We start from the raw sequence: 27,836 nt of genomic DNA on the forward strand, positions 1-27,836 counted from the left end.
TCAGAGACTGCCCAAGAGAGATGCCCAAATGAACCAACCCCTATGGAGATTAAGAACATAGCACTCTTTATGGTGGCCAGAGGGACTGGCCACCTCAGTGCCTTGAAAATCAAGCTTCAATCAAAATTCCACAGGCAGTTCCTATGTTTCAACAACTAAAAATGCACGCTACTGGTAGTTACAAGGAAATGAAATTCTTACCTACTGAGACAAAGTGGCTATAATTTTCTAGAATCACATCTCTGTATAGTATCTTCTGAGCAGGATCCAGTAGATACCACTCTTCCTGAGTGAAGTCCACACATACATCTTTGAATGACACTTGTTCCTGTAATAGTATATTCCTTTTCTATATGAAGCTGTCAGAACTAAATAATGTAGAAGAAATTTAAAAGAGCTTATCTCTTTAGAATTTGCTAAGAATTGACACACAGGATGCCTTCTTTTGTGCTACTTACTATGTAGGATGAAAGAAATATCTTGTACAAACTGAGTTTCCACTAAAGCCCTGAACTGTTCCCTTCGCTGCAAATACTACTGATGAAAACAAACACACCATTCCTTTTCTCAAAGTGCTTATGATCTGATGAGGAGACATATTCATTAACATTTATTAAATTATACATTGCAGGATCTAGCAGTATGCATACAGTAGACTGGGAAGGAAAGGAGACCAAGAAAAAATTAGTTCTTTAATATCATCAGTTATATGATAGAAAAAATAAAGAGACAAAACAGATCAGAAGGGGATCCAGACATTGGAATTAATAAGCAGGAATTTTAAAATGGATTATTATTAATATGCTCAATAAAACAGAGGAAAATCTGAACAAAATAAGAAGGAAAAGTACAATGGATATATAGTATGTGTACTGTGCAGCAAAGAATTATGAGAGCAAACCTGAGATTGCTATCCTTTGAAAGGTCTGCTGCTATAAGCGTGTCTGCTGGCTGGCTTCTGGAAACTTAAATTCCCTTAGAAGAAATCGTTCACTGAGTCTAAACTGTTTGTGTAAGTAATACGGCTTATTCAACACATGTATATTCCTTCTAAATCCAGAAGTTTCTGTGCCAAGCAGAGAGTACCAATGTGATCAGCTTCTATTAAAAACTCTGAGCACCGAGTATCTACTGAGATTCCCTGGCAAACATTTCATGTTTGTTGTCTATCTCATCACTAGATTTGGTAGAAAACTCTGAGAAGTTTGCTCCTGGCTTCCTCTCATCTTTCTCTGTGTGCCCTTTCCCCTGGTTGATTCCGCTTTATATCCTTGCACTGTAAACAAGTCATAGCCATAAGTAGAAGTATGTGCTGAATACCCTAGTAAGTCACTGAACCTGGGGATGGTCTTGGGGACTCCTGATAGATGTGAATACAGGCACATACATATACACATATGTACATAGATAAAATGGGTGTTCTAGAGCTGAAAAATATAACACTGGAATTAACTCATTAAACGGGTTCAAAATCCTATTAGAGAAAACATATATAAATCTAACAAGAGTATCAAAAGAATATATGCATCTAACAAAAGGGTACCAAAATACATAGCCCAAAACTGATAGAACTGACAGGAGAAATACACAAATTTATAATCATAGTTGGGAGACTTCAACACCCCTCTGTCAATACTGAGAGATCAAGGAGGCAGAAAATCAGTAAGTATACGGATGACCTGAACCGTACTATCCATCAACATGATCAAATTGACAGTTACAGAATACTCCATCCAAAAATAAAACCCATATTTTATCATTCTATTCTAGCTCATATGTAACATTTACCAAGAGAGACCATAGCCTTGGCCAGAAAACATACCTTAACAAATTTAAAACAACAGCTATCATATAAAATACGTTCTCCGACTACAATGGAATTAAATATAAATCAATAAACAAGAGATAGTTGGAAAATCCCTCAAACACTTGAAAATTAAACAATATACTTATAAATAATCTATATTTAAAGAGATCTCAAAAGAAATTTTTAAATATAACACATGAAATAAAAATATCACATATCAAAATTTGTGAGATACACTGAAAGCAATACATAGAGGGAAACTTATAGCATCAAGTGTATATATTAAAAAAGAAAAATTTTAAATCAGTAACCTATGTTTGCATCTTAGTATACTATAGAAGAAAAGCAAATTAAGCCCAAAGCAAACAAAATAAACATTAGAATAAATCAACAAAATTGAAACATGAAAAAAAGAAAATCAAAACCAATAGCTGCTTTTTTGGAAAGATCAATAAATTAATAAACTTGCAGAAAACTTAACCAAGAACAAAGAGAAAAGAAAAAAATTGTGAATCTCAGAAATGATGGGTCAACACTACTGATCCTAAGAACATTAAAATAATATGAGACTACTACAAACAATTCTATTCCTGAAAAATTAACTTAGAAGAAATGGACAAATTCCTTAAAAGACACAGCTACCAATTCACGCAAGGAGAAATAGAAAACCCGAACAGATCTATAGCTGTTAAAAAAAAAAAAAAAAAGAATAAGTAATCAAATCACTCCCAAACAGAAAGTGCCAAGCTCAAACGGTGTCACTGGTAAATTCTACTAAACATTTAAGGAAAAAATACCAATTCTCCACAATCTCCTCCAGTAAAGAGCACTTCCAAATTGATATTATAAGATCGGCATTACCCTGATACCAAAACTAGATAAAGACATGGGAAACTAAAGGCTAATATCTCTCATTAATATAGAAACAAAAATTCTCAAATATTGGAAAATCAAATCTGACAATGTATAAAACGAATTATAAACCATAACCAAATGGAATTTATTCTAGGTATGGAAGGCTGGGCCAATGTTAAAAAAAAATCCAATCATTACAATCCAACAGATCAATAAGTCAAAGAAGAAAAATTACATGATCAAATCAATTGATGAAGAAAAAGCATCTGACAAAATCTAACACCCATTCATGATGAAAATTCTCAGCAAAGGGGAAACTTTTTCAGCTTGATAAAGACCATCTACAAAAACCTTACAGTTAACATCATATTTAATGTTAAGAGACTGGATACTTTTCCACTAAGGGAAGGGATAGGGCAAGGATGTTTTATCTAAGTACTCTCATTCAAATATGTATTAGAAGTCCTAGCTAGTGCAGTAAGTAAGACCAAAACCAAACCAAACCAAACCCAAAACCAGAAATAAAACATATATGATTTGGCTCTTTACCCTGTTTCATTTACCTACGTGTCTACTTTTGTGCTAGTACCATAATGTTTTGATTACTATAGCTTTGCAGTATATCTGGAAATCTGGGATTGTGATCAACTTGTGAAACAAATCTAGATTTGGGGCACCTGGGTGGCTCAGTCAGTTAAGCATATGCTTCTGGTTCAGGTCATGACCCCAGGGTCGTGGGATGGAGCCCCATGTCGGGCTCCCTGCTCAGTGGGGAGTCTGCTTCTCCCTCTCCCTCTACTCCTCCCCCCACTTGTGCTTGCTTGCTCTCTGTCAAATAAATAAAATCCTTTAAAAAAATTAAAAAAAAAAAAAAAACAAATCTAGATTTGTTTTTCTTTCCAAAGATTGTTCTGGTTATTCAAAGTAGAACAGTAGAGAGCCCAGAAATAAACCCAGTTCAGTTATATGGTCAGTTAATCTTCAACAAAGGAGGACAAATATCCAATGGGAAAAAGACAGTTTCTTCAACAAATGGTGCTGGGAAAACTGGACAGCTACATGCAAAACAATGGAACTGGACCATTTTCTTACACCATACAGAAAAAAACACTCAAAATAGATTAAAGACCTACATGTGAGACCTGAAATCATAAAAATCCTAGATTAGAACACAGGTAGTAACTTCTTTGACAATGACCATAACAACTTTTTCTAGGTATGTGTCCTCAGACAAGGGAAACAAAAGCAAAAATAAATTATTGGGACTACACCAAAACAAAAAGCAAAGGTAACCATCAATAAAACAGAAAGACAACCTACTAATGGGAGAAGATATGTGCAAATGATATATCATTAAGGATTTGATATCCAGGGCAGCCCCGGTGGCGCAGCAGTTTAGCGCCGCCTGCAGCCCGGGGTGTGATCCTGGAGACCCGGGGTTGAGTCCCACATCAGGCTTCCTGCATGGAGCCTGCTTCTCCCTCTGCCTGTGTCTCTGCCTCTCTCTCTCTCTCTCTCTCTCTGTGTGACTATCATAAATAAATAAAAACTTAAAAAAAAAAAAGGATTTGATATCCAAAATATATAATTTCTACAACTCAACACCAAAAAAACCCCAAATAAGCTGATTAAAAACTGGGCAAAGGATCTCAATAAACATTTTTCCAAAGAAGATATACAGATGATCAAGAGACACATGAAGAGATGCTCAGTATCACTAATCATTAGGGAAACTTGAATCAAAACCACAAGATAATACCTCACACCAGTCAAAATGGTTAAAATCAAAAAGAGAAATTCCAAGAGTTGGTGATAATGTGAATAAGAAGGAATCCTTGTGTACTGATGGTAGGGATGAAAACTGATGCAGCCATTATGGAAAACAGTATGGAGCTTCCTCAAAAAACTAAAACAGAACCATCTTATAATCCAGTAATTCCACTACTGGGTATTTACCCAATGACAATGGAAACACTGATCGAAAAGATGTTATTTTGCAGCACTATTTACAGTAGGCAAGATATGGAAGCAACTCAAAAGTCCATCGATAAGATAAATGGATAAAGAAGATATGGTATATAGATATACACAGTGGAATATTACTCAGCCAGAAAAAAAGAACAAAATCTTGACATTTGCAATACATGAATGGATCTAGAGGGTATAATACCAAGTGAAATAAGTCAGACTAAGAAAGAAAGACAAATATCATATGATTTCACTCATATGTAGAATTTAAGGAAAAAAAAGTAAAAAAGAGATGAAAAAAAGAGACTGCTAAATATAGAGAACTGATGATTGCCAGAGGGTAGGTGGGAGGGAGGAGGAGATCAAAAAAGTGAGTATCACTGAAAAGGAAAAACAAAACTCCATTTATTTGAAGTCAATATTGTTGTCTATGTAGAAAATCTCAAGGAATCTACAAAAAGAAAGAAAAAAATCTACTGGAAGTAATAAGGAAATATTGCAATATCACATGATACAAAGTGATGATATAAAAAAGTTAACTGTTTTCCTATGTCTGAATAAAGAACTGGAATTCCAAATTTTCAACTGAAAAAAATATCATTTACGAAAGCACCTCAAAAAAAGGTACTCAAGTGTAAAATCTAACACAGTATGTATATGCAGAAAAAAGACAAGTGATGGAAGAAATCAAAGATCTAAATAAATAGAGACAGTCCATATTCATCAATAGGAAGACTCAATATGGCTAAAATGTCAATTCTCTCCAACTTAATCTATAAATTTAATGCAATATAAATAACCACCCCCCAGCTATTTTGCAGATATTGACAAAATGATTCTGAAGTTTATATAGAAAAGAAAAGATCTAGAATAGCCAACACATGGGAGAAAAATGAGAATTCACATTACCTGATCTTGAGATTTACAATAAAGCTACAAATAATCAAGACAGCATATTAGTGCTGAAAGAGACACACAGATCAAAAGAACAGAATAGAGGGTCCAGGAATAGATCTACCAAGATAAATTCAACAAAGGCAACAAAAGGAGAAAAGATGGTCTTTCAACCATGGTGCTTAAGCAATTAGATGTTCATGTAAAACAAATTAACCTAGAAACAGGCCTTACACAAATATTAACTAAAAGTGAAGCAGAGATCTAAGTGTAAAATGCAAACTATAAACCTTCTAGGGGAAAATACAGAACACAGAATATAGGAGAAAAATCCCTGTGACCCTGGACTTAGTGATGAATTTTTAGATACAATAAAGTATATTATTCCATGGCGGGAATGAATATTATTAAAAATAAAATCTTTTGCTCTGCAAAACACATTTCTAAGAAAATGAAAGGACAAGGCAGAGACTGAGAAAAGACATTTGCAATACATGTATCTAATAAAGGATTTACATCCAAAAAAATACAAAAAACCATTTTTAAAAAAAATTTTATTCAAAGACAGCCAGAGGGAGAAGCAGGTTCCTGCAGGGAGCCTGATATGGAACTCAGTCCCAGGGCCCCAGGATCATGCCCTGAGCAGATGCTCAACTGCTAAGCCACCCAGGGCCCCACAAAAGAACTCTTAAAGCTATTGAAAAAAAAAGCTGAAAATTGGGCAAGAGATCTGAACAAACAGGTCACCAAAGATATAAGGATATGAACATGAACAGATGCTCAACATCACCTGTTAGTGGGAAAATGCAAATTAAAACAAAAACGAGACAACATATTTATTAGAATAGTTAAATCTAAAATAATGACAATTTCAGTTCCAGAATCAGAACAAGGATTCTGATTTGTAGTTGGTAGGAATGCAAACTGATACTGGACTTTTGTAAAAATAGTTTGGCGGTTTCTTGCAAAGCTAAACATACATACATACATAACCACCCAGCAATTTCATACCCTATGTGCCTGAAAACTTACATCTGCTTAAAAACCTACACATGAAAATTTCTGCCCCTTAATTCATAATGACCCCAAGCTGGAAGAATAAAGAGTCCATGAGTTAACAACTCTGAAATCATGTGCATGTATGCTGGAATTGAACAATCAAATAAATGAAATCCAGGTGATGATAGGCAGATTCTCAATGTTAGAGCATGAGATTACACACAAGCAAGGAGAGGAGGTTAGAATGTTCCATGTGGTAATGATTACAACAAGAGATAAGAGTATAAACTAATATTTAGCTTAATATATAGATGGTTAATATTGAAATACTTATATGTACATATAAGTATATACATGATTGAATATATGCATATATTTCCTTGTTCAGTTAACTGAGAGGGCCTGCAAGCAATGACACACCAGGAGCAAAAGACACACCTAGTCCCCTAATCTTGGTTTCAACACTATGCTCCAATGAAAAGAACCAGAACAGGAGACCCAGGATTGAGTCCCACGTCGGGCTCCCTGCATGGAGCCTGCTTCTCCTTCTGCTTGTGTCTCTGCCTCTCTCTCTCTCTCTCTCTCTCTGTCATGAATAAATAAATAAATAAATAATCTTAAAAAAAAAAAAAAAAAAAAAAGAACCAGAGCTATTTAGGAGAAAAAAAAAGAAGCCTAATTCTAGAGCAAGAAATACATAAGATGAATCTGGAAAATCTACTAGTAGGAAGTAAGAAATATTCAAAAAATAATGGCAGATGTCAAAAGACAGAAACCAACAAAAAATGCTTTTTAAAAAAATTTATTGATTTAGAGAGAGAGAGAGAGCACACACATGAGCAGGGGGAGGAGCAGAGGGAGAAACGGAGAGAATCTCAAGCAGCCTCTACCTTCAGCAAAGAGCCTGACATGGGCCCCAATCTCAGGACCCTGAGATCATGACCTGAGCTGAAATAAAGAGTCAGATGCTCAGCCGACTGAGCCACCAAGGTGCCCCTAGAAGATGCTTTTTAATAACCAACCTGAGCAACAAATGAACAAGGTAGCATTGTACCATAACCAAATGTAAAATGTAAAATAACTAGCCATGAATTCATATTGATATAAATAAATGAATTAGTAAGTAGAAGAGAATAGAAAAATCTCCTAAACAGAATTCCTGATAATTTATGTAGCTACTCCAGCATGAAGGAGGTAGAGTTTAAGTTCTCAATTCCTTCCCAAGAGTACAGTATGAAAACAGACTAAATTGGGATGCCTGGGTGGTTCAGCGGTTGACTATCTGCCTTCGGCTCAGGGCATGATCCCGGGATCCAGGATCAAGTCCCACATTGGGTTTCTTGCAAGGAGCCTGCTTCTCCCTTTGCCTATGTCTTTGCCTCCCTCTCTTTCTCTGTATCTCTCATGAATAAATAAATAAATAAATAAATAAATAAATAAATAAATAAATAAATAAATAAATCTATCTTTAAAAAAAAAACACAAAAAGAACAGACAAAACAAAGAGTAGCTTTACTGCTACTTGTGACCACATTACTTCAGCCAAGTGATCAACAGTAATATATCACTGTAATGAATCATGTTGAAAGCACTCACCCTTGATATGATGTGACCAAATGACATTATATCTCTGTGTTCTTCCTCCAAGAAACCCATAACCTCAGTCGAATCACAAAAACAGCAGCAGACAATTCCCAATTGAGGGACATTCTACAAAACACCTGAATATACTCCTCAAAACTGCCAACGTTATCATAAACAAGAAAAGTCTGAACTGTCATAGCCAAGGGGAGCCTAAGGAAACGACTAAGTGAAATGTGGTATCCTGGAACAGAATACCTGCAAGGGGGGGGGGGGGGACACACAGATCAATTATCAAAAAATAAATTATATACCATAATAGTTTGCAACCATATAATAGGCAAGTATTAGTATCCCTAATATATAAAGAGCTAAATAAGAAGAGGAAGAAGGATGAAGAAGAAGGAGGGAGGAGGGAAAGGAGGAAGAAGAAAGAAGAAAGAAGAGGAGGAAGGAGGAAGGAGCAAGAAGAAGAAGAAGGAGAAGGAGAAGAGGAGAAGGAGAAGAGGAGGAGGAGGAGGAGCAGCAGCCAGAAACCCAAGGGCAAAATGGGCAAAAGATATGAACAAATGGTTCACAGAAACGTAAATACATCTTTCAGATATGTGAAAAAATATTCAACCTCACTCATAGTTTAAAAAATTACAGATACAAACTTTATAAAATACCACTTTTTATCTATCAGTTGCCAAAGTTCCAAAAGTTGAACCATGTGTCCTATGGGAGACTCAGCTGTGGACAAACACACACTCATGCAGTATCAATGGGAATATAAAATGATACCATAATCCCAACTGATCACATTTATCAATTGTATTCACCCTTTGGCCTGGCATCACACTTCTGGGAATTTACCTGACAAATAACACTTATATGTACAAGGTCATTCGTTAGAATGTGGTTTGTAGTAGCAAAAGGTTTGAAATAGTTCAGAACTAATATCAGAACTGGTTATCAGTTTTAAAAACTATGGAACATCCATGCTTGAATTACTATGCAGTTATAAGAAAGAAAGAAGCAATCCACGTTCTGTTTACAGAAAGATGCCTGGGACAGGCTGAAAAAAGAGAATAAAAGCAAAGAAAGAATGGAAGATAGTGTTTAGACTCGCTACTCAAAGTGTGGTTCCCTGGGCAGCAGAGTCAGCTTCACCTAGGTTTTTAGAACTGTAAAACCCAGGGTCCCACAGATCCACTAAATCAAAATCTGCATTTAACAGGATACCAGTGATGTACGGGAGCACCTAAGTTTGAAGAGCCCTGAGTATGATGGGTTCCCTTCTAAATAAAAGTAGAAGGCATATAAGGATACATTTTAACTGAATAAAGAAACACTGGGAGGACAAACAAGAAAGGCTGACATCTACAGGAGGGTGACCATCCACTCAGGTTTGTTGCAATATATGCCAGCTGTCTCATCATCTCATCAGAACTGTAGAGAACCTCTTTCATTCTCAGTGAAAATGTCTCAGTGTAGATGAGAAATAAATGTCACCCTTCCTGGAGGGAATGTCACTTAATTTTAACCATGTTAACATATTACTAATTCAGAAGGATTTTATTTTAAAGATTTTATTTATTCATTCATGAGAGACTCACAGAGAGAGAGAGAGAGAGAGAGGCAGAGACACAAGCAGAGGGAGAAGCAGGCTCCCCATGAGGAGCCCGATGCAGGCCTTGATCCTGGGACTCCAGAATCATGACCTGAGCTGAAGGCAGACGCTCAACCACTGAGGCACCCAGGTGCTCCCAGAAGTATTTTATTAAAAAAAAAAAAAAAAAAAAAAAAAAAAAAAAGGAGAGAGAGAGACAAAGCCAATCAGGAAAAAAAGACAGACTGGGAAAAAAAAAAAAAAAAAAAAAAAAAAAAAAGCAGTGAGCCAAGGATGGATCAGCAATAAACCCAAGGAGAGGCAAAGTCTGGGGCAAAAGGGAAAGACACCATTGTGAGGAACAGAAAGCTAGGAGAGCTAGGATGGGGGTGTCAGAGACAACAGAGACCGAGGATTATGCCTCAGGACAGTTAAGTAAGACCAAAACAAAAATTGGATTTGATGACAAGTTGGTGGCCTTTTCTAGAACTGATTCAGGTGAGCGGTGGTGGTTAAGGAACAAGAATGTGTTCCCGTGGTTGAAATGTAAAAGAAATGCAGAGACCAGGAACACCTGGGTGGCTCAGTGGTTGAGCCTTCTGCTTCAGGGCGTGATCCCAGGGTCCCAGGATTGAGTCCCACAGTGGGATCCCTGCAGGGAGCCTCTTCCTATGTCTCTGCCTTTCTCCATATCTCTAATGAAAATAAATAAAATCTTAAAAGAAAAAAGAAAGAAACACAGTGATCAAAGCCAGAACTCTGCCACTCAAGCTAGGACTACAAAGAAGCTGACACAAATACTATGGAGAGTTACTTGGAAGACGTGCAGTCCCCACCATTCTGCCAGATCTTCAAAGTTTTATTCTTGGATCAAACAGGACCCTGAGAGAGTGGTCTACTCAAATCTCATTGTTTGGTCCCCTGAAAAGCATCCACATGTCTTTGCACGCTGCTGTGTCTATCAGAAATGATCACAGGCAATTTTGTTATTAAAAAGATCAGAGAAAATTTTACAACTTGCACAACTCTGTAAATTTAAGAGTCCTGCATTTAATTCTGCCAGATGCTCTTTGATTTGCTACTCTCAACATTTTTCCCTTAAAGTAATTCTTGCCTATTCCTTCTTCTCCTTTTTAAAAACATGAATCCATACAAACTTTAGAAAACCCATCTTAAAGCAAAGCAGGAATAAACAAACAAAAAGCTTACCTGAGATCTGTTCATTTTCCACTCTTAGTGGAGGAGGGAGAGCTGAGGAAGAAGGAAGGAAGAAGGAAGTTAGGAGACACTTGGCCTGCCTTGCGGTTCCTGGATTTACCTGCCTTCACAGCATCACATACAAGATACTTACGTGTCCATGTGTGGCTCCGATATATGTTGAGCTTAGACATGATACTTTTCACTGAGTGAATGTAAACATTTGTTTCTTATTGATTTATTACCAATTTAGGTTCTGTGACACAGAAAAATTAAAAACATGAGAAGATGAGTTTAACATTTTACAGTAACCTAAAAGGAGGAAACACTATGGATTTGTCAGAACTGATGTGGTAGGGAAAAAAAATCAAAAACCCAAGCCACATTGTTAATCTGTTTTCCTTCTAATACCATTAATCCCTTGAGGTCAGAGAATCGAAGAAACCTCTGGAAAAAAAGAGATGGGAGTGTTCAAGGCAAGATAAAAAATTGTTCTAACCTGCTTACAACTTAGTAAGAAACTATCTTTGAGGGGCACCTGGGAGGCTCAGGCTGTGATCCCAGGGTCCTGGGATGGAGTCCCACATCCGGTTCCCCACGGGGAGCCTGCTTTTCCCTCTGCCTGTGTTTCTGTGTCTCTCCTGAATAAGTAAATAAAGTCCTAAAAAAGGAAAAGAAGAGAAACTATCTTTGACTTAACAGTGACAAGATGGGCAGTGGCCTGGGAATCTGCAGACTTGGCCTCTAACCATGGTTCTGCCCCTAACAAACTGCACCGCCTCACTTTGTCACCTTCTCAAACTCAACTGTTTCCCCCCGTTTTTCAATTAAGGTCAGAACAGATGACCTCCAAAAAGACTTGCCTGCACTACCATCCTGTGCGTCTATCAGGCCAGGAGAGCGGGACCCTCAGCATCTTTCTAGATGCCATCAACAACAGGGCGCTGTTTGAGGGCAGTTTGCTTCTGGAAATAGTGAACGGAAAATGAGGGGAGTCGGGGGTGCTCCCAGAGGAGTGATGACGGAGCTTCCTGGGCGCTGGCTGGTAAGCCTTTCATTCCCGACCATGCCCTCACCATGCCCTCACGAACTCTCCGAAGAGGTGCCATCTCCTGTGTGGCCTGTCTGTCCTCCCCTCTCAGCTCCGGCTCACCGCGCTCTTCTTAAATTTGTCCCAGACCTTCCACCGTCACTCAGCCTTCGATGGCTTCAGGATACCGTCATGCTCATACATAACAAATAACAAATGAATACGTAATACATGACCACTGGGGGCTGGGGAATGCCAGGGCCAGGAGAGGGCCGAGGGCCGTGGGGACTGCCTAGTCCAGCCTCTCCCCTCCTCCACTGCACAATGAGGGAATTGAGAAGCGAGGGCCCTAGAGACTGGCAGCCCCAGCCTCCTGAATCACGGAGGTAACAGATCAATGCAACAGCAGCTGACAAAACGGGAGTGCTCAGAACGACGCCGTGCGGCAGGGATGACTGACGTCCACACTTCACAGATGAGGACGCCGAGTCTGGCGTGACCATTCGGCCAGAGCGGTTCACCCCACCAGACGCCCGGCCCGGCCGGCTCCAGGCGGCCCGCAACCGCACCCCTCCGAGGAAGCAAGCCCGGCTCACCAGGGACGCAGGGACGCAGGGACGCAGGGACGCAGGGACGCAGGGACGCAGGGACGCAGGGACGCACGCGCGCACGTCACAACGTCAGGCGCGCACGCATATCGTGCACGCGCACTCGCGCCGCCCCGCGGCCCACCCCCTCTCCGTGGGCCCGGCGCGCACACGTCACACACGCGCACTCTCCACCCGCGGCCGCACGACGACGCAGCCCGCTGGTCGCTGGGGCTGGACTCCGCGGGCCCTGCGAGCCCGAGCGCCCTCGTTCCCACGCGGGACTCCGGTCTTCTAGTCCGAGACGGCCCCGCCCGCCGTCCCTTCAACTCCGCAGGCGCCGCAGACGCCGGGGTCCCTCCGGGCTCCGCGGGCTCCCACCCGCCACCCGGCACCGCCCCCCCGTCGGACCCCCGAGCCACGCGGGGCCCTCGCGGCCCGCGCCCCCACCCCCTGGGCCTCACCCGCAGCTCCCTCGCCGCGTGGACCCGGAAGCCGGGGCAGGTTTCCCACGAGGGGCTGGAGCCGGGGAAAGGCGAGCCGGCAGGAGAAGGCGGGGATGCACATGCGCAGAGGGACCCGAGCGGCGCGGCGGCGGGTAGCGGGATCTGCTCCTGGCCGCGGGCGCTGGGGACGTGCCGCGCGCGGGGAGGGATGCCTCGCTCCGGAGCCGTGGGACGCCAGCCCCTAGCAGGACCTCAGCGCGGATTAGGGGCGGGAGGACAGGACGTTCAGCGCCTTCCTCAAGATTCCCTTCCCCGGTGTGCTCCGTGCCCATCCTGAGCAGAGGGCTGGGGAGTCCCTGCCAGCTTGGCTCCTGCTTCCTGGAGCCGGGATTCTGTCCTTGCACCTAGGCGCGCGCCTCGCATCAGCCGGCCCCTAGCAGGGGCTGTGCAGGAGTGTCCTGGAGTACGCGGTGTCTGCGATCAGCAGGCCCGTTCCCGAGTGGCGGACGCCGCAAGCTAGCCATTCGGTATCACACAAGACGAAAAGCCATTCTTCTGTAAGGGACCGTTGGTACACCAGACCTGAGGAAAGCACGCCCCCCCACCACCCCCGTACACGGCCTACACAGGCTTCCCCCAACAGTTGCCCGATGTTGACATGTTAGAGAACTGCGGTACTTTTGTCAACCAGTAAGGTAACTCGGGTGCGATTCTGTTGACTAGATTACAGGGTTTATTCACATTCCGTCAGTTTTCCCGCCGATGTCCTTTTACTGACCCAGGGATCCAATCCAGGAACCACAGTACATTGAATTATATCTGCTCCAATCTCTAAGAGATTTTTTTTTTTTTTGCCTTTCCTGTCTTTCATAACCTTCACATGGTTGAAGAAGAGTAGTTAGGTATAGTGAAGAATATCCTTAAATTTACGTTTGTCTGACGTTTTCTCCTTATTGGACTGAGGTTATAAATTTTGAGGAAATAAATCCCAGAGAGGATGTGCTATAGATCAGGTGACATGATATCAACACGATTTGTCATACTAACTCTAATCACTTGGTTAAACTGGGGTCTGACAGGTTTCTCCACTATATAGTTAGGATTTTTCCCTTTCCGGTCTACACTAAAAAGTGGGTTGCTAAGTCTCATGCACACTCCAAGACACAGGCAATAAGCTCCATCTGGAATTTGTGGTCATATTTTAAAAGCGCCGCATGTATTAGTAAATTTGAGGAGAAACTCTGAGGCTACCCAAGAATACTGTTTCTATTTAGAGCTTTGGCCACTAATTTTATCATTCATTGCTGAATCTTGCCTGCAACTTTTACTGTGGTGTTCTAAAGGGCTATTTCTATTTTACTTCAATATTTATTGGGATTCTTCTGTAAAGGAAAGATTTTCATTTCCCCCATTTATTAATTCTGTCATTTATATCAGTACAGACATGTTTATTTTACTCTTCGCCATTGTTAACCCCACCTTTCTTACCCAACCCTTTCATCTGTTTTATGTCTTAAGGTTTTGACTTTTTCAGAATGTCAACAGAATTATATAATAAGTATCTCCTGGGACGCCTGGGTGGCTGAGCGGTTGAGCATCCCTTTAGCTCAGGGCATGATCCCAGGGTCCAGGATCGAGTCCCACATTGGGCTCCTTGCAGGGAGCCTGCTTCTCCCTTAGCCTGTCTCTCTGCCTCTCTCTCTGTGTACCTCTAATGAGGTTCATTCCTTTTTTATTACTGAATAGGATTCCATTTTAGATATTACATTTTATTCACCTGTTGAAGGATACTTGAGTTTTTACCTGTTTTGGTGATTATGAATAGATGTACTATATATATATATATAGTACATTATACATTTTTTCTTTAAAAAGAAAAAAGTATTTCCTGAGTTTGGCTATTTTCACTTAGCAAAATTCATTTAAGATTCATCCCTATTGTTGCTCCTTTTCACAAATCAGCTCCTTTCTCCTCCCTCTTTTCATTTCATCTGATACTATTGTGTTATGTTGCTCATGTTGTTCCAGTTTGGGCATTAAGAGCTATCTCACAGGTTGGCCTCTGGGTCCTTTCTCCAAATTCTTATAATTGTTTTTTTTTTTTAAGATTTTATTATTTATTCATGAGAGACACAGAGAGAGAGAGAGAGGCAGAGACAGAGGCAGAGAAGCAGGCTCCATGCAGGGAGCCCAATGTGGGACTCGATCCCAGATCCTGGAATCATGCCCTGAGCCAAAGGCAGATGCTCAACCACTGAGCCACCCAGGCGTCCCTCTTATAATTGTTTCTGAAGTACTTCTTACTTTTTGTCACACAGGATGCTTCAGGCTCCTTGTATTTTCTGTGCCCCAGCCCCAGGATCAGGCATTTTTTCAGAGTCCTGATTCCTTTTAATTGGAGAAATCAAAATCTGAGCTCTAGGTGTGCTGATCGGTCCTGGGTGAAACTTTCTAGACCCTCTCAGCTGACCCCAGCTAAGAAATATATGTATGTGTACCAATCCGTGCTAGTCATCTGCATCACACTATCCATACTTCTATACCTATCTGTATACACACACAGGACTACATATATGAAAATTAGTGAGCTAATACTAAAATATTTTAGTTTAACCCAAGGTTCATTCTAGCCTTCCCACCCACCCCTTGCTTATTTTTAACTTCATAGACACCAAGATACCTGGTTACCATTATCTACAATATATATATATTCTTCTTGCCCTTGCATACACGTAGTTTCAGAATTGCTAACTCCTGGAGAATTTACCAACTAGAGTGTTTATGTACAGTTCTGTTTGTTTTCAGTCTCAACACATCCAGTCAAAGTATTGGTTTACGGAATTATTTAGGTTAGCTCTTTTACTCCCATTTTAAAACAATTAAGATTATGTGATACATTTGTAAAAATTGTAAACACAGAATGGCTTGTCACAGTCTGCATTGTATTTGTACCCTGTTTGATTTTTTTTCTTTATTTGAATAGAGTTACATTCTCTCTTCGTGGTGTACAGCTCTGAGTTTTGATGAATGCATCCCCATGGTACCATGTGCCATAATCCTAATTACTAGGTTCCCCTCAGGTGACCTGTTCTTACTCAGCTGCCCCTTTCGCCCCAAACCCCTGGCATCCACTGATTTGTTCTCTGTCCTATAATTTAACCTTTTCAAAAATGTCAAAATAGATTGAATGATATAAAATGCAGTTTTTAGGTTTAACTTCTTTCACTTAAGCAAAAATCATTTAAGATTTTTTTTTTCCTGGGATGCCTGGGTGGCTCAGTGGTTGAGCATCTGCCTTTGGCTCAAGTCTTGATCCCAGGGCCCTGGGATCGAGTCCCACATCGGACTCCTTGCATGGAGCCTGCTTCCCCCTCTGCCTATGTCTCTGCCTCTCTCTGTGTGTCTCTCATGAATAAATAAGTAAAATCTTTAAAAAAAAGATTTTTCCTATGATAGTGTGAGGCATTAGTTCATTCCTTCATTCCTTTTTTATTACTGAATAGTATTCTATTTTAAATATTACGGTTTATTCACCTGTTGAAGGATACTTGAGTTTTTACCTGTTTTCGTGATTATGAATAGATATACTATACATTTTATATATATATATAATTATACTATATATTATACATTGTGTTGAGGATTTTGTGTTGACTTAGTTTTCATTTCACTTGAGTAAATACACAGGAGTAGGATTTATGGTAATTTATGGTAAGTATATGTTTAAATTTATAAGAAACTTTAAAACTGTTTTCCAAAATGTTTATATATTTTTGCATTCCCATCAACAATGAATAAGAGGTTTGTGTGTGTATGTGTGTGTGTGTGTGTGTGTGTGTGAGTGTGTAAGATTTCATTTATTTCAGAGAAATCATGAGCACAAGCAGTGGGGAGAGGCAGAGGGAGAAGCAGCTTTTCTGCTGACCAGGGAGCCCAACAACGCAGAGTGGTATCCCAGGACTCTGGGATCACTACCTGAGCCACCCAGGTGGGCTCCAGTGAATGAGAGTTCTTATTTCTCAAAATCCACAGCGGCATTTTGTATGTTTAATGTTTGTCTGTTTTTTGTTTTGTTTCGTTTTTCTATTCTAATAGGCGTGTAATAGCCTTATGGCAGTTTAAATCTGCATTTCCTTATAAACTGATGTTGTACATGTTTTTCACATGCTTATGTGCTAGGTCTGAATCTTCTTTAGTAACATTTCACACCTTTTGTCTGTTTTAAAGTTCAATCATTTATTTTATTTTTGTTTTTAATAACTATATATTCTAATACAAATACTTTGTCAGAGATGTGATTGGTATTTTATTTTATTTTATTATTTTATTTTATTTATTTTTTATTTTATTTTATTTTATTCTATTTTAATTTTTTTATTATTTTATTTTATTATTACCAGTGTGTGGCTTGTCTTGTCATTTTAACAGTTTCTGAACGGAGCAAGAGGTTTCCATTTTCATAAAGTCTACTTTATCAGTTTTTCCTTTCATGGATTGCAATTTTGGTGTAAAACTCAAAAATACTTTTTGCATAACCCAAGGTCACAGAAATTTTCTCCTACCCATTCATCTTGAAGTTTTAGAATTATAAGTTTATTTAAGTCTAAAATCCAGTTTGAGTTAACTTTTGGAGGAGGTATGAAGTATAGATTGGTGTTTTTATTTTGTTTTCATGTTTTGCATTTGGATGTTTAAATGTTCCAGCACCATTTGCTGAAAAGACTGTCTTTTCTCACTGAACTGGCTGTGTACCTATGTCAGCAGCCAAGTGGACATATTTGTGTGGGTTTATTTTTGTTCCCTCTATTCTGTTCCATCACTGATTTCTGTATTCATCCTTTCACCAATATAACAGTCTTTTTTTTTTTTTTTAAGATTTTATTTATTCAGGAGAGACACACACAGAGAGAGAGAGAGAGGCAGAGACACAGGCCAAGGGATAAGCAGGCTCCCTACAAGGAGCCTGATGTGGGACTCGATCCCAATCCCAGATCCCAGGACCATGTCCTGGGGCAAAGGGAGATGCTCAACCACTGAACCACCCAGGCATCCCCAATATCACAATCTTTAATATTACTGGTTTAGAGTAAGTCTTGAGATTGGGTAGCGTGAGACCATCAACTTTATTTTTCTGCAAAATTGTTTTGACTATTCTAGATCTTTTGCATTTCCACATTAATTTTATAATAAGCTTGTCATAACAATACATAGGTTTGCTTGGATTTTTACTGGAACTACACTGGATCTATAGATTAAGTTGGGAGGGATTAACGCATAATATTGAGGGTTACACTTTGGGTTCCCTGCTCAGTTGGGGAGCCTACTTCTTTCCCTCTCCCTCTGTCCCTCCCCCCAACTCATGCTCTCTCTTGCTATCTCTCTCTCAAATAAATAAAATCTTAAAAAAAGAAAAAAATATTGAGGGTTACAAGCAAGGAACACTGTATATCTTTCCTTTTTTTTTTTTTTTTTTTTGGATTTTCCTTAATTTCTTTCATCAGTGCTTATAGAGTTAAGCATATAGATCTTGTATATATTTGTTAAGTTTTTACATAAATATTCTGGGTTTTGGTACTTTTAAAAATTATACACAGGGCACCTGGGTGGCTCAATTGGTTAAGTGTCAGACTCTTGGTTTCAGCTCAGGTCATGATCTCAGGGTCATGAGATCAAGCTCCGCATCAGGCTCTGTTCCCAGCATGAGCTTAAGTTTCTTTCTCTCCCTCCCCCTGCTCACCTGCTTTCTAAATAAATAAACAAAATCTTTTTAAAAATGTATTTGGCCACTGTTAGGTGAAATGTTCTATCAATGTCAATTGGGTATTTGGATGGTAGTGCTATTTATGTTGAAATCCTGACTGATTTTCTTTCCGCTGAAAAAAATGCCAATGTCTTCAATTAGGATTTTTCTATTTTTTTTCTTTCAATTCTATCAGTTTTTGCCTCCTGTATTTTGAAGCTCTGTTGTTAGATGCATACACATTTAGAATTGTTATGCTTTCTTGGTAATTGGTCTCATTTACCCTGTGTAATGTTGCTCCTCATCTTGGATAATATTCCTTGTGACATGAGTTTATCTAGTATTTATATAGGTTTTTTCAGGTTTTTCTGGTTAGCAATTGCATGGTATATTTCCGTTCTTTTCTCTAAACCTGTATGTATATTCAGATGTAATTTGGGTTTCTTAAGAGAATAGTTAGATATTTCTTTAAGCACTTTATATATGCCATTCTATTGCTGTCTGCTTAGTTTCTAGTGAAAAAGCTTCTGAAAGCTGCTGAAAGTGTTTGCATATTATTTGCTTTTGTGTGAACATCTCTTTTTGTGAGCATTTATTCATGGTAATCTTTTTTTTTTTTAAGATTTTATTTATTTGCTCATGAGAGACACAGAGGGGGGGGGGGGGCAGAGACACAAGCAGAGGGAGAAGCAGCCTCCTCGCAGGAAGCCCAATGTGGAACTTGATCTCAGGACCCCAGGATCACACCCTGAGTCAAAGGCAGACCACTGAACCACCCAGGCCTCCAATGGTAATCTTTTTGATAACTATTGTACATGATGTGAGTGTACATTCATAATATTGCATGAACAACCATCACAACTATTTTCAACATGAACCAAGACCTAAATAAAAAACATTGTTGAGAATGGTATTTGCAAATATTTGCCTATGAATCAAGAACAACATTACCTTGGTCCTACTGTTCCTACTACATTTGCATTAAAGGAGAAAACGTGTGTGGGCTCTGAGGCCTATAAAGTCTTCTCGGGGTTAAGGAGTCTCTGAGTCTAAGACCCTTGAAGACCTGAAATCTTGGGGTGGTGAGAGTATACAAAAAATCCTCCCATTGATTTGGTAGGGTCAATAATGCTCTGTTGGTGCCAGGAGCCTAGCAGCCACTGGGAAAGTGGCAGTAACTTTGCTCACTTGAAAGTATGTATTACATTCCTAAAGACCGCATCTATTTTCTGAGGATGTTATCTTCCAATTGGCAACATAACTGAATCTCCAGTAAGCCATTCTACTTTTCAGTTAGGCTAGCTGTTTCAGTGTAATAAAGTATTTGGTAAGACCAGTTAATTCAATGGGCATGAACTTAATGGTGCACTTCCTTTGCTATGAAATGAATTTCTTGACCAAAGGAATACTATGATGGTGAATAAGGCATTCTTTGAGACCATGACTAGTGGTGCTGATAGGAGCAATGCAGATAAGAAAGACAAATCCATATCCAGAATATGTATCTGTTCCAAAAAGAATAAATCTCTGTCCTTTCCATGATGGAAGAGGTCAAATATAAATCAGCCTGCCAGGAGGTAGCTTACTAGTTCTCCCAGATAATGTTGCCGTATCAGAACTTGGTGTTAATCTCTGTTCTTGATGACTGACTTGGCACTTAGCAGTAGCATTATCTAAGTCAGTCTTGGTAAGGGGAAGTCCCTATTGTTGTCCATGTATAATGTCTATCCCTATCTATTCTTGATGACTAATTTGGCACTAAGCAGTAGCATTAACTAAGTCAGCCTTGGTAAGGGGAGGTCCATATTGTTGCCCATATATAATGTCTATCCCTGCTAACATGGGTACTTTATTCATGGATTTATTGAGACCATGATCACTGTAGTAGATGAGGAAAGAGGCTTGCTGACATTCATAGACCATACTACTTTGTGCACTTGATCAAGAGTACCTTTTGTGGACATTAGCTATTAAGTCATAAATAGTGAAGGTATGAAATTTTCATCTTAACTTGCAAGCTAACAAGTTAGCTTGCCATATAGATAAATTATTAGCTGTCAGAAAGATAAAATCACTAATGTACACTTGCACACAAATACAGAACACACAGGGCAGCCCTGGTGGCTCAGTGGTTTAGCGCCGCCTTCAGCCCAGGGCGTGATCCTGGAGACCAGGGATCGAGTCCCACGTCGGTCTCCCTGCATGAAGCCTGCTTCTCCCTCTGCCTGTGTCTGCCTCTCTTTCTCTCTGTGTCTCTCATGAATAAATAAATAAAATCTTTTTAAAAAATACAGAAAACACAAAGTCTTTAGGTCAGAGTAACTTCATAGCACTGATTCTCCAATCTCCTAACCATGGGGCATCACAGTGAAGGCCAGTTGGTGCCTATATGGGTAATGGAGAAATCCTGAAAGTAAAAACTGATTTTATGTAGAATTGCTGGTAACTTTTAGCCTGTAGATATAGTGGATTACATGATTTATTTTTGATGTTAAACTAGCTTTGTCTACCAGGAATAAATTCTACTTGGTCAAGGTGTATTTTATAGATAGATGATAGATAGATAGATAGATAGATAGATAGATAGATAGATAGATAGATAGATAATAGATCTATCTGTACAGCTGGATTCAATTTGCTGGTATTTTTTTGAGGATTGTTGCATCTAAGTTCATGAGGACATTGGTCTGTAGGTTTATTTTTGTACTTCTTGGTTGATATTGGTATCAGGATAACATACATCTCATAAAATTAGATGGGGAGTGTTTCCTTCTCTTCTATTTTCTGAACAATATTGTGTAAAATGGAATGAATTCTTCTTTAAATGGGGCAATTCTCCAGTGAAATAATCTGGGTCCTGAATTTTCTTTTTTAGGAGATTTTTAAGTACAAATCCAGTTTTTAAATGGTAGTAGGACTATTCAGATTGCCAATTTCACTTTGGTTGAGTTTTGGAAGTTTGTGATTTTCAAGAAATCCATTTCTTCTACGCTGTTGAATTTGTACATAGAAAGTTGTTCACAGTATTGCTGCAATATTCTGTAATGAAATTCCCCTGTTTGTTTAATCACATTGATGATTTATATCTATTTTTATCTTCATCTTGACAATTATTTTATTAGCATTGTACCAAACGTAGGATTACTAGATAAGGAGCATGTTCATTTTGAAGTATGATATAAAGAAGCTTCTAGAAAGTTTGTTATTGCTTACACAAAAATTTGGTGGGCGTAAACAGTTGCACAGATCCACATCAAACCTGGATATCTCCTACTATTTCTTTTATGTAGCTGTGTGGTAAGTTTAGAAATCATGAGGTGTGCATCATTCAACTTTGTTCATTTTAAACATTGCTTTGGCTGAGATGCTTCATACTCTTTAGGAATTTGAGGATTAGCTTTTTCATTTCTGCAAAACAGCTGTAAAATTTTGATAGATATTGCATTCAATCTGTAGATGCTTTGAGTAATATTGCCATCTTAACATTATGTCTTCCATAGGATGAAAATGGAATGTCTTTCCATTTATTTCAGTCTACTTCAATTCTTTTAGTAATGTTGTACAGATTTCAGTGTACAATTTCTTTATCTCCTTAAGATTATTCCTAGATATTTTATTCTTTAGCATACATACTATTAGAAATGGAATTTAATTTCCTTTTCAGATTATCCATTGCTGCTATATAGAAACACAAGTGATTTTTCAGTATTGATCTTGTATCTTAAAACTAACCTAATTCATATATCAGGGCCAGTAGAGTATGTATATGAGTGTGTGTGTGTGTGTGTGTGTGTGTGTGTGATTGTTAGTACTTTTTTGAGGGTTTTTATAACTATACTGATAATTTTCATCTATAGTTTTTCTTGGTGAGGGCTTTGTCATTTGGTTTTTAATAAGGAGAATGTTGGCATCATAGAATGAGTGAAGTGTTCTCTCCTCCATTATTTTATGTGAGAGTTTGGAAAGTATTGATGCTAATTACTCTTTTAAATATTTGGTTGAATTCACCAGTAAAGCCATCTGATCCTAGGCTCTTTGTTGTTGAGGGGTTTTTCATTACTGATTCAATCTCTATTTGTTATGTATCTGTTGAGATATTCTATTTCTTCTTGAGTTCTGCTAATTTATGTGTTTCTTGGTATTAACATTGTTTTATATTTATCGTTGGTGCATTTATCTTTTACCTTATATTAGAAAAAGGTAGAGGAGTTACTAATAAAAAATAAAGTGATACTGGTTTTTATATTTACTTATGTAGCTATCTTTACTGGTATTCTTTATTTCTTAACGTGACTTCATGTTAAAAGAAACCAAAACTAGTGGCATCATAATCCCAGACTTCAAGCTATATTACACAGCTGTAATCATCAAGACAGTATGGAACTGGCACAAAAACAGACACATAGATCAATGGAACTTAATAGAAAACCCAGAATTGGACCCTCAACTCTATGGTCAACTAATTTTTGACAAAGCAGGAAAGACTGTCCAACAGAAAAAAGACAGTCTCTTCAACAGTTTGGGAAAATTGGACAGCCACATGCAGAAGAATGAAACTGGACTATTTCCTCACACCATATACAAAAATGGACTCAAAGTGGATGAAAGACCTAAATGTGAGACAGGAATCCACCCTAGAGGAGAACATAGGCAGCAACCTCTGTGACTTCAGCTTCAGCAACTTCTTGCTAGACACATTTCCAAACATAAGGGAAACAAAGGCAAAAATGAACTATTGGGACTTCATCAAGATAAAGGCTTTTGCACAGCAAAGGAACCATTCGACAAAATCAAGACAACCAACAGAATGGCAGAAGATATTTGCAAATGTCTTATCAGATAAAGGGCTAGTATTCATCATCTATAAAGAGCTCATCAAACTCAACACCCAAAGAACAAATAATCCAATCAAGAAATGGGCAGTAGGCATGAATAGGCATTTCTCCAAAGGAGACATGCAAATGGCCAACAGATACATGAAAAAATGCTCAACATCACCTAGCATCAGGGAAATACAAATCAAAATCTCAAGAGAATGGCTAAAATTAACAATTCAGGAAACAGCAGATGTTGGCAAGGATGTGGTGTTGGTGGGAATGCAAGTTGGTGTAGCTACTCTGGAAAACAGTATGGAGGCTCCTCAAAAAGTAAAAAATAGAACTAGCCCAGAGACATAAATGCAGTATTCTGAAGGGCACCTGCAACCCAATGTTTATACAGCAATGTCCACAACAGATGAATGGATAAAGAAAATGTGGTCTATATATACAATGGAATACTACTAAGCCATCCAAAAAAAATGAAATCTTGCCATTTGCAAAGACATGCTGGAACTAGAAGGTATTATGCCAAGTGAAGTAAGTCAATCAAAGACAATTATATGATTTCATTCATGTGTGGAATTTAAGAAACAAAACAGAGGATCATAGGGGAAGAGAAGAAAAAATAAAACAATGAACTGAGAGAGGGAGACAAACCATAAGAAACTCTTAATCATAGGAAAAAAACAGGATTGTTGGAGGGAAGGGGGGTGGGGAGATGGGTAACTGGGTGATGCCCTTGTGACTTAAACAGCACTGGGTATTATGAATGAATCACTGACTTCTACCTCTGAAATAAATACATTATATGTTAATTTAAATTAAAAATATGGCTTCAAGTTACTACATAATGTCTAGTGCTCTCTTTATGCTTAAAGGACAGCTTTTAGAATTTTTTTATACGTCAAATCCACACTGACTTAGCTTGACTAAACTTTGGTCTGGCTTCACTTCCCTTCACAAGCCCCTGCATTTGTTTCATCCCCAGGTCTGAGCAAACACCCTGAACAGCTCTACCCGTGGTTGGCTGACCACAGCTGGAACATTTCATATCAGACTATCCCATCATGCTTTTAGTTCATTTTCCGCACTCACTTGCCCAGTTTCCTCTCAAAAGTTCCTGCTTATTTGTAAATGTCTTATCATGTACTCCTATCAGACTTCTTACTCCTCCTTCTAAAAGAAATGCCTTTTTCTAAAGTTTACTTACGTAAGTAATCTCTACACCCAAGTGGGGCTCAAACTCACAATCTAAGATCAAGAGTCACACACTCCCCCCAACTGAGCCAGTGAGGTGCCCCAGAGAAGCTTTCTTCTATTGAATTTTGAGATGCTTTTAGTTCCTGAAGTCAGAGCATTGTTCTTATTGAAATAGTCTTTTTGAAATAAGGTTCCCTTTACTGAAGTCTGGATTTATTTTTATTTGATATTTGAAGGTCCCAGTTGCTTACCCTTCTTCACAGCTGAAATGTTATTTTATCTGTTGTTTACTTTGAAACAGTTATTTTTATTTTATGGCTAGTATTTCCTATTTAATTCGATTTCTAGTATTTACAGTACCCTTGAATATACCCTACCTGTATTCAAAATGCACACTGATTTACATTTAGCTTGGTTCAAAAGGCACACTGATTGTGAGACATTTCGTTGAGGTACTGAAAAAATCAGGGCTGCGTACAGAAGCAACCGACCCAAGCCACAATCTCTGAATTGCTGAAGAAGCGATGTTTCAGCTATTCTCCGAAGCCCTGGGCGAGCGGGCTCACGGGGACTGCGGCGCGGACGGCTGGGGGGGCGCCGCCCGAGGTCCCGGGACCCGGCCTTCCGCCGCTCCTTTCGCGCCTGTGCGTCACCTCGCGGGCTCGCTCAGGCCCCGCCGCCGACGGCGAGGCACGGGTCGGAGTTTCCAGGAGCCTGCGGGTTGGAGCCCGCGGGTCCGCCCGCCGCCCTGGGAGCCGGTGCGCCCGAGTGGGGAGATCTGGGCGGCCCCTGCGTGGCCCCAGGAAGCGGGCGCAGGCGGCAGTGCCCGGCAGCGGGAACCGACCGACCCGCGGGCCTCGGCGGGACTCGGCTGTTCCACCGAGAGGCGGTACGAGGAGGCGCCGGCTGCGCGGAGGGACCACGGGGCGGCGGGGGGCGGCGGGGGGCGGCCGTGGGAGCAGCGCCCGGTGGAGCGGGGCGGGCTTGGGCAGGTGCCTCGGCTCGTGCTGGGCAAGAAAGAATCCTCTGCGGTGGTGACCCGCGCCGACGCCGAGACTTCACGTCTGTAAAACTGAAGATTGTTCGGAGGATTAAATACTGCAGCTCAGAGCCTAGCAGTAGATACCAACTGCTGTTGTCAATAGACTTACTCCTAGCGCTCATCACTTTACGCTCACTTAGGTCGGTGCAGCTCTCCTTGTAACGAAAAAGAACACGGAGACGGCGAGGAATGTTACATACTCCTGGGTCACAACGCTAGCAAACTAGAAGACAATTTTAGTTGTTTCTCAAATATCGTAGTCTCTGCAATTTAGTTTCTTGGTTATAAAAAGCAAACATTGCATCCTGCATAGCACTTAAAAGAAATAATTTGACATGTGAAAAAACAATTTTGAATGCTGGAATCTTACCATGTAGTAGTTCAGTTTCGGGGATTCCTAGGTGTCTTCAGAGCTTTTGATAGGGATAGCATAACTGTTTCCAAATTAGGTCTGTAACAGTGTTTGCAGCAGCCTTGATTTGAGTTTATTGATAGTCTGACCTCAGATTCTATATAATAACAAATACGTTTGAACTGTGGGCCTGCGTGACAATTGCAGTTAAAATGAATTTGCCCTTCAGGCTCATTTCTCATCTACCTTAGAACAAGGAGGTGAAGTAAGGAGGAGTCTCTAAGAACAGAATGTTAGGTGGAGAGAACCTTCCCACTATTTGAGTTTGTTTTTAAATAGGGTCAGTGTGGGACTCAGCTCATGACCCTGAGATCAAGACTTCAGCTGAGACCCAGTCAGTTGCTTAACCCACCCAGCCACCCAAGATGCCTCTTAAACTATGCTGCCTCTGTGTTCCTGGAGACGAGGAGACCCTAGATTTTCACAGCCTGTTCAGAATGAGTGAGATTTGAGAGTGTTGCCACATTCAGAGGCTTTCCCAGGCTGCCCAATGATGGGAGGCCTGGAGGAGGGCAACCAGGGTGAAAGGAGTGAAGGGCAGTTTTCCAACACAGGAAATAAAACTTCAGTGGAGGCCTTCCAGGGATATGTGGGGAAGGGCCTTAACACTAGATGTGAGTCAGTTTTGTCTCACCAATCCCAGTTCAATCCCCACTGTCTTTATTTTTCCCTCTTTCCCAATTCTGAGCTCTTCCCATACAATGAATCTAGCATTTAAAGATGTGTTGATGAGTTCTTTATAGGACAACAGTACAAGAAGAGTTATGTTTCTTCTTAAAAGTTGAGGAGAAATAGATGCCAAGAGTATACGTGAGTTTCCCTGGCATTGTGTTAGGGGTGGAACCCAGAAGAGATGTTGAGCCTCTCCAATTCAATGGTACATCATCACTGGTAACATACATTCCTTAAAAGACAGCCATTGGAGAATCTGCACGTCCTTTAGAAAAACAATTAAAAAGTACCCTTACCTGAAAGTACCTCCCTCCTTTTTTTCATAGCTTTGGTTGGGTTCTCTAACTGGAGGAGTAAACAAGGAAATGTACATGTAACAACTTTTGTTATACAACCTTTGCTGAAGGTTTAGTGTTGCTTCATTTAACATAGTGCAATTTGTCTAACCAATTTTCTCATTTTAAAAATTTCTTTGAAACAGAAGAAAGGGGTATACACATTGTTTTAAAAGTGTCCTACACAAGGGACACCCTGGGTGGCTCAGCGGTTGAGCATCTGCCTTCAGCTCAGCATGTTCCCGCGGTCCTGGGATGGAGTTCCGCATTGGGCTCCCTACAGGGAGCTTGCTTCTCCCTCTGCCTGTCTCTCTCTCTGTGTGTCTCTCATGAATAAATAAAATCTTTTTTAAAATGTCCTCGACAATACTTCCATTCATCCCATGAAAAGTTGCACACCCAAGCTCTGCATGGCCAAATCACAGTCACATGTGGATGTGTGGGTGCTTTATCCTATGTCCTTTCCTGCCCGATCTGTAAGGTGAAAAGGATACTCTCCCACAGAGAGGCATTTCACCCTGGTGATGTTTGCAGATTTTTATGAAGACAAGTCCAAGGGGATTGCTGGGTGGGTCAGTGGTTTAGCGCTTGCCTTTGGCTCAGGGCGTGAACCTGGCTGGAGTCCTGGGATCTAGTCCCAGGATCAAGTCCCGCATCAGA

The 27,836-nt window shown here is 39.9% G+C and overlaps 2 protein-coding genes across 8 annotated transcripts in view; one reads left to right on the forward strand and one right to left on the reverse strand.

The window, feature by feature from the left end:
- Positions 1-13,080, reverse strand: part of ZNF248 (zinc finger protein 248) — a 27,487-nt gene extending 14,407 nt beyond the window's left edge. Inside the window, exons 1-5 of one of the 5 annotated variants that reach the window (XM_038533771.1) lie at positions 12,974-12,989; positions 11,969-12,117; positions 11,047-11,148; positions 10,905-10,946; positions 202-328 (exon numbers count right to left, since the gene is read on the reverse strand). In XM_038533771.1, coding sequence (XP_038389699.1) covers positions 202-328; positions 10,905-10,919 — 142 coding nt within the window. In that variant the 5' untranslated portion in view covers positions 10,920-10,946; positions 11,047-11,148; positions 11,969-12,117; positions 12,974-12,989. Of the gene's footprint in view, positions 1-201; positions 329-10,904; positions 10,947-11,046; positions 11,149-11,755; positions 11,858-11,968; positions 12,513-12,973 lie in introns of those variants that run through there. The other 4 variants (XM_038533772.1, XM_038533773.1, XM_038533775.1 and 1 more) reach the window with 4 other exon arrangements.
- LOC119876184 (zinc finger protein 37A-like) overlaps positions 12,971-27,836 on the forward strand; it is a 66,916-nt gene continuing 52,050 nt past the window's right edge. For 2 of the 3 annotated variants that reach the window (XM_038533784.1, XM_038533783.1), the window contains exon 1: positions 12,971-13,650. The gene's annotated coding sequence lies outside the window, so the exon portion shown is untranslated. The remainder of the gene's footprint in view (positions 13,651-27,836) is intronic. The other variant, XR_005357692.1, reaches the window with a different exon arrangement.

This window comes from Canis lupus, chromosome 4 (assembly GCF_011100685.1).
Source record: "Canis lupus familiaris isolate Mischka breed German Shepherd chromosome 4, alternate assembly UU_Cfam_GSD_1.0, whole genome shotgun sequence".
Classification (NCBI taxonomy): Eukaryota; Metazoa; Chordata; class Mammalia; order Carnivora; family Canidae; genus Canis; species Canis lupus.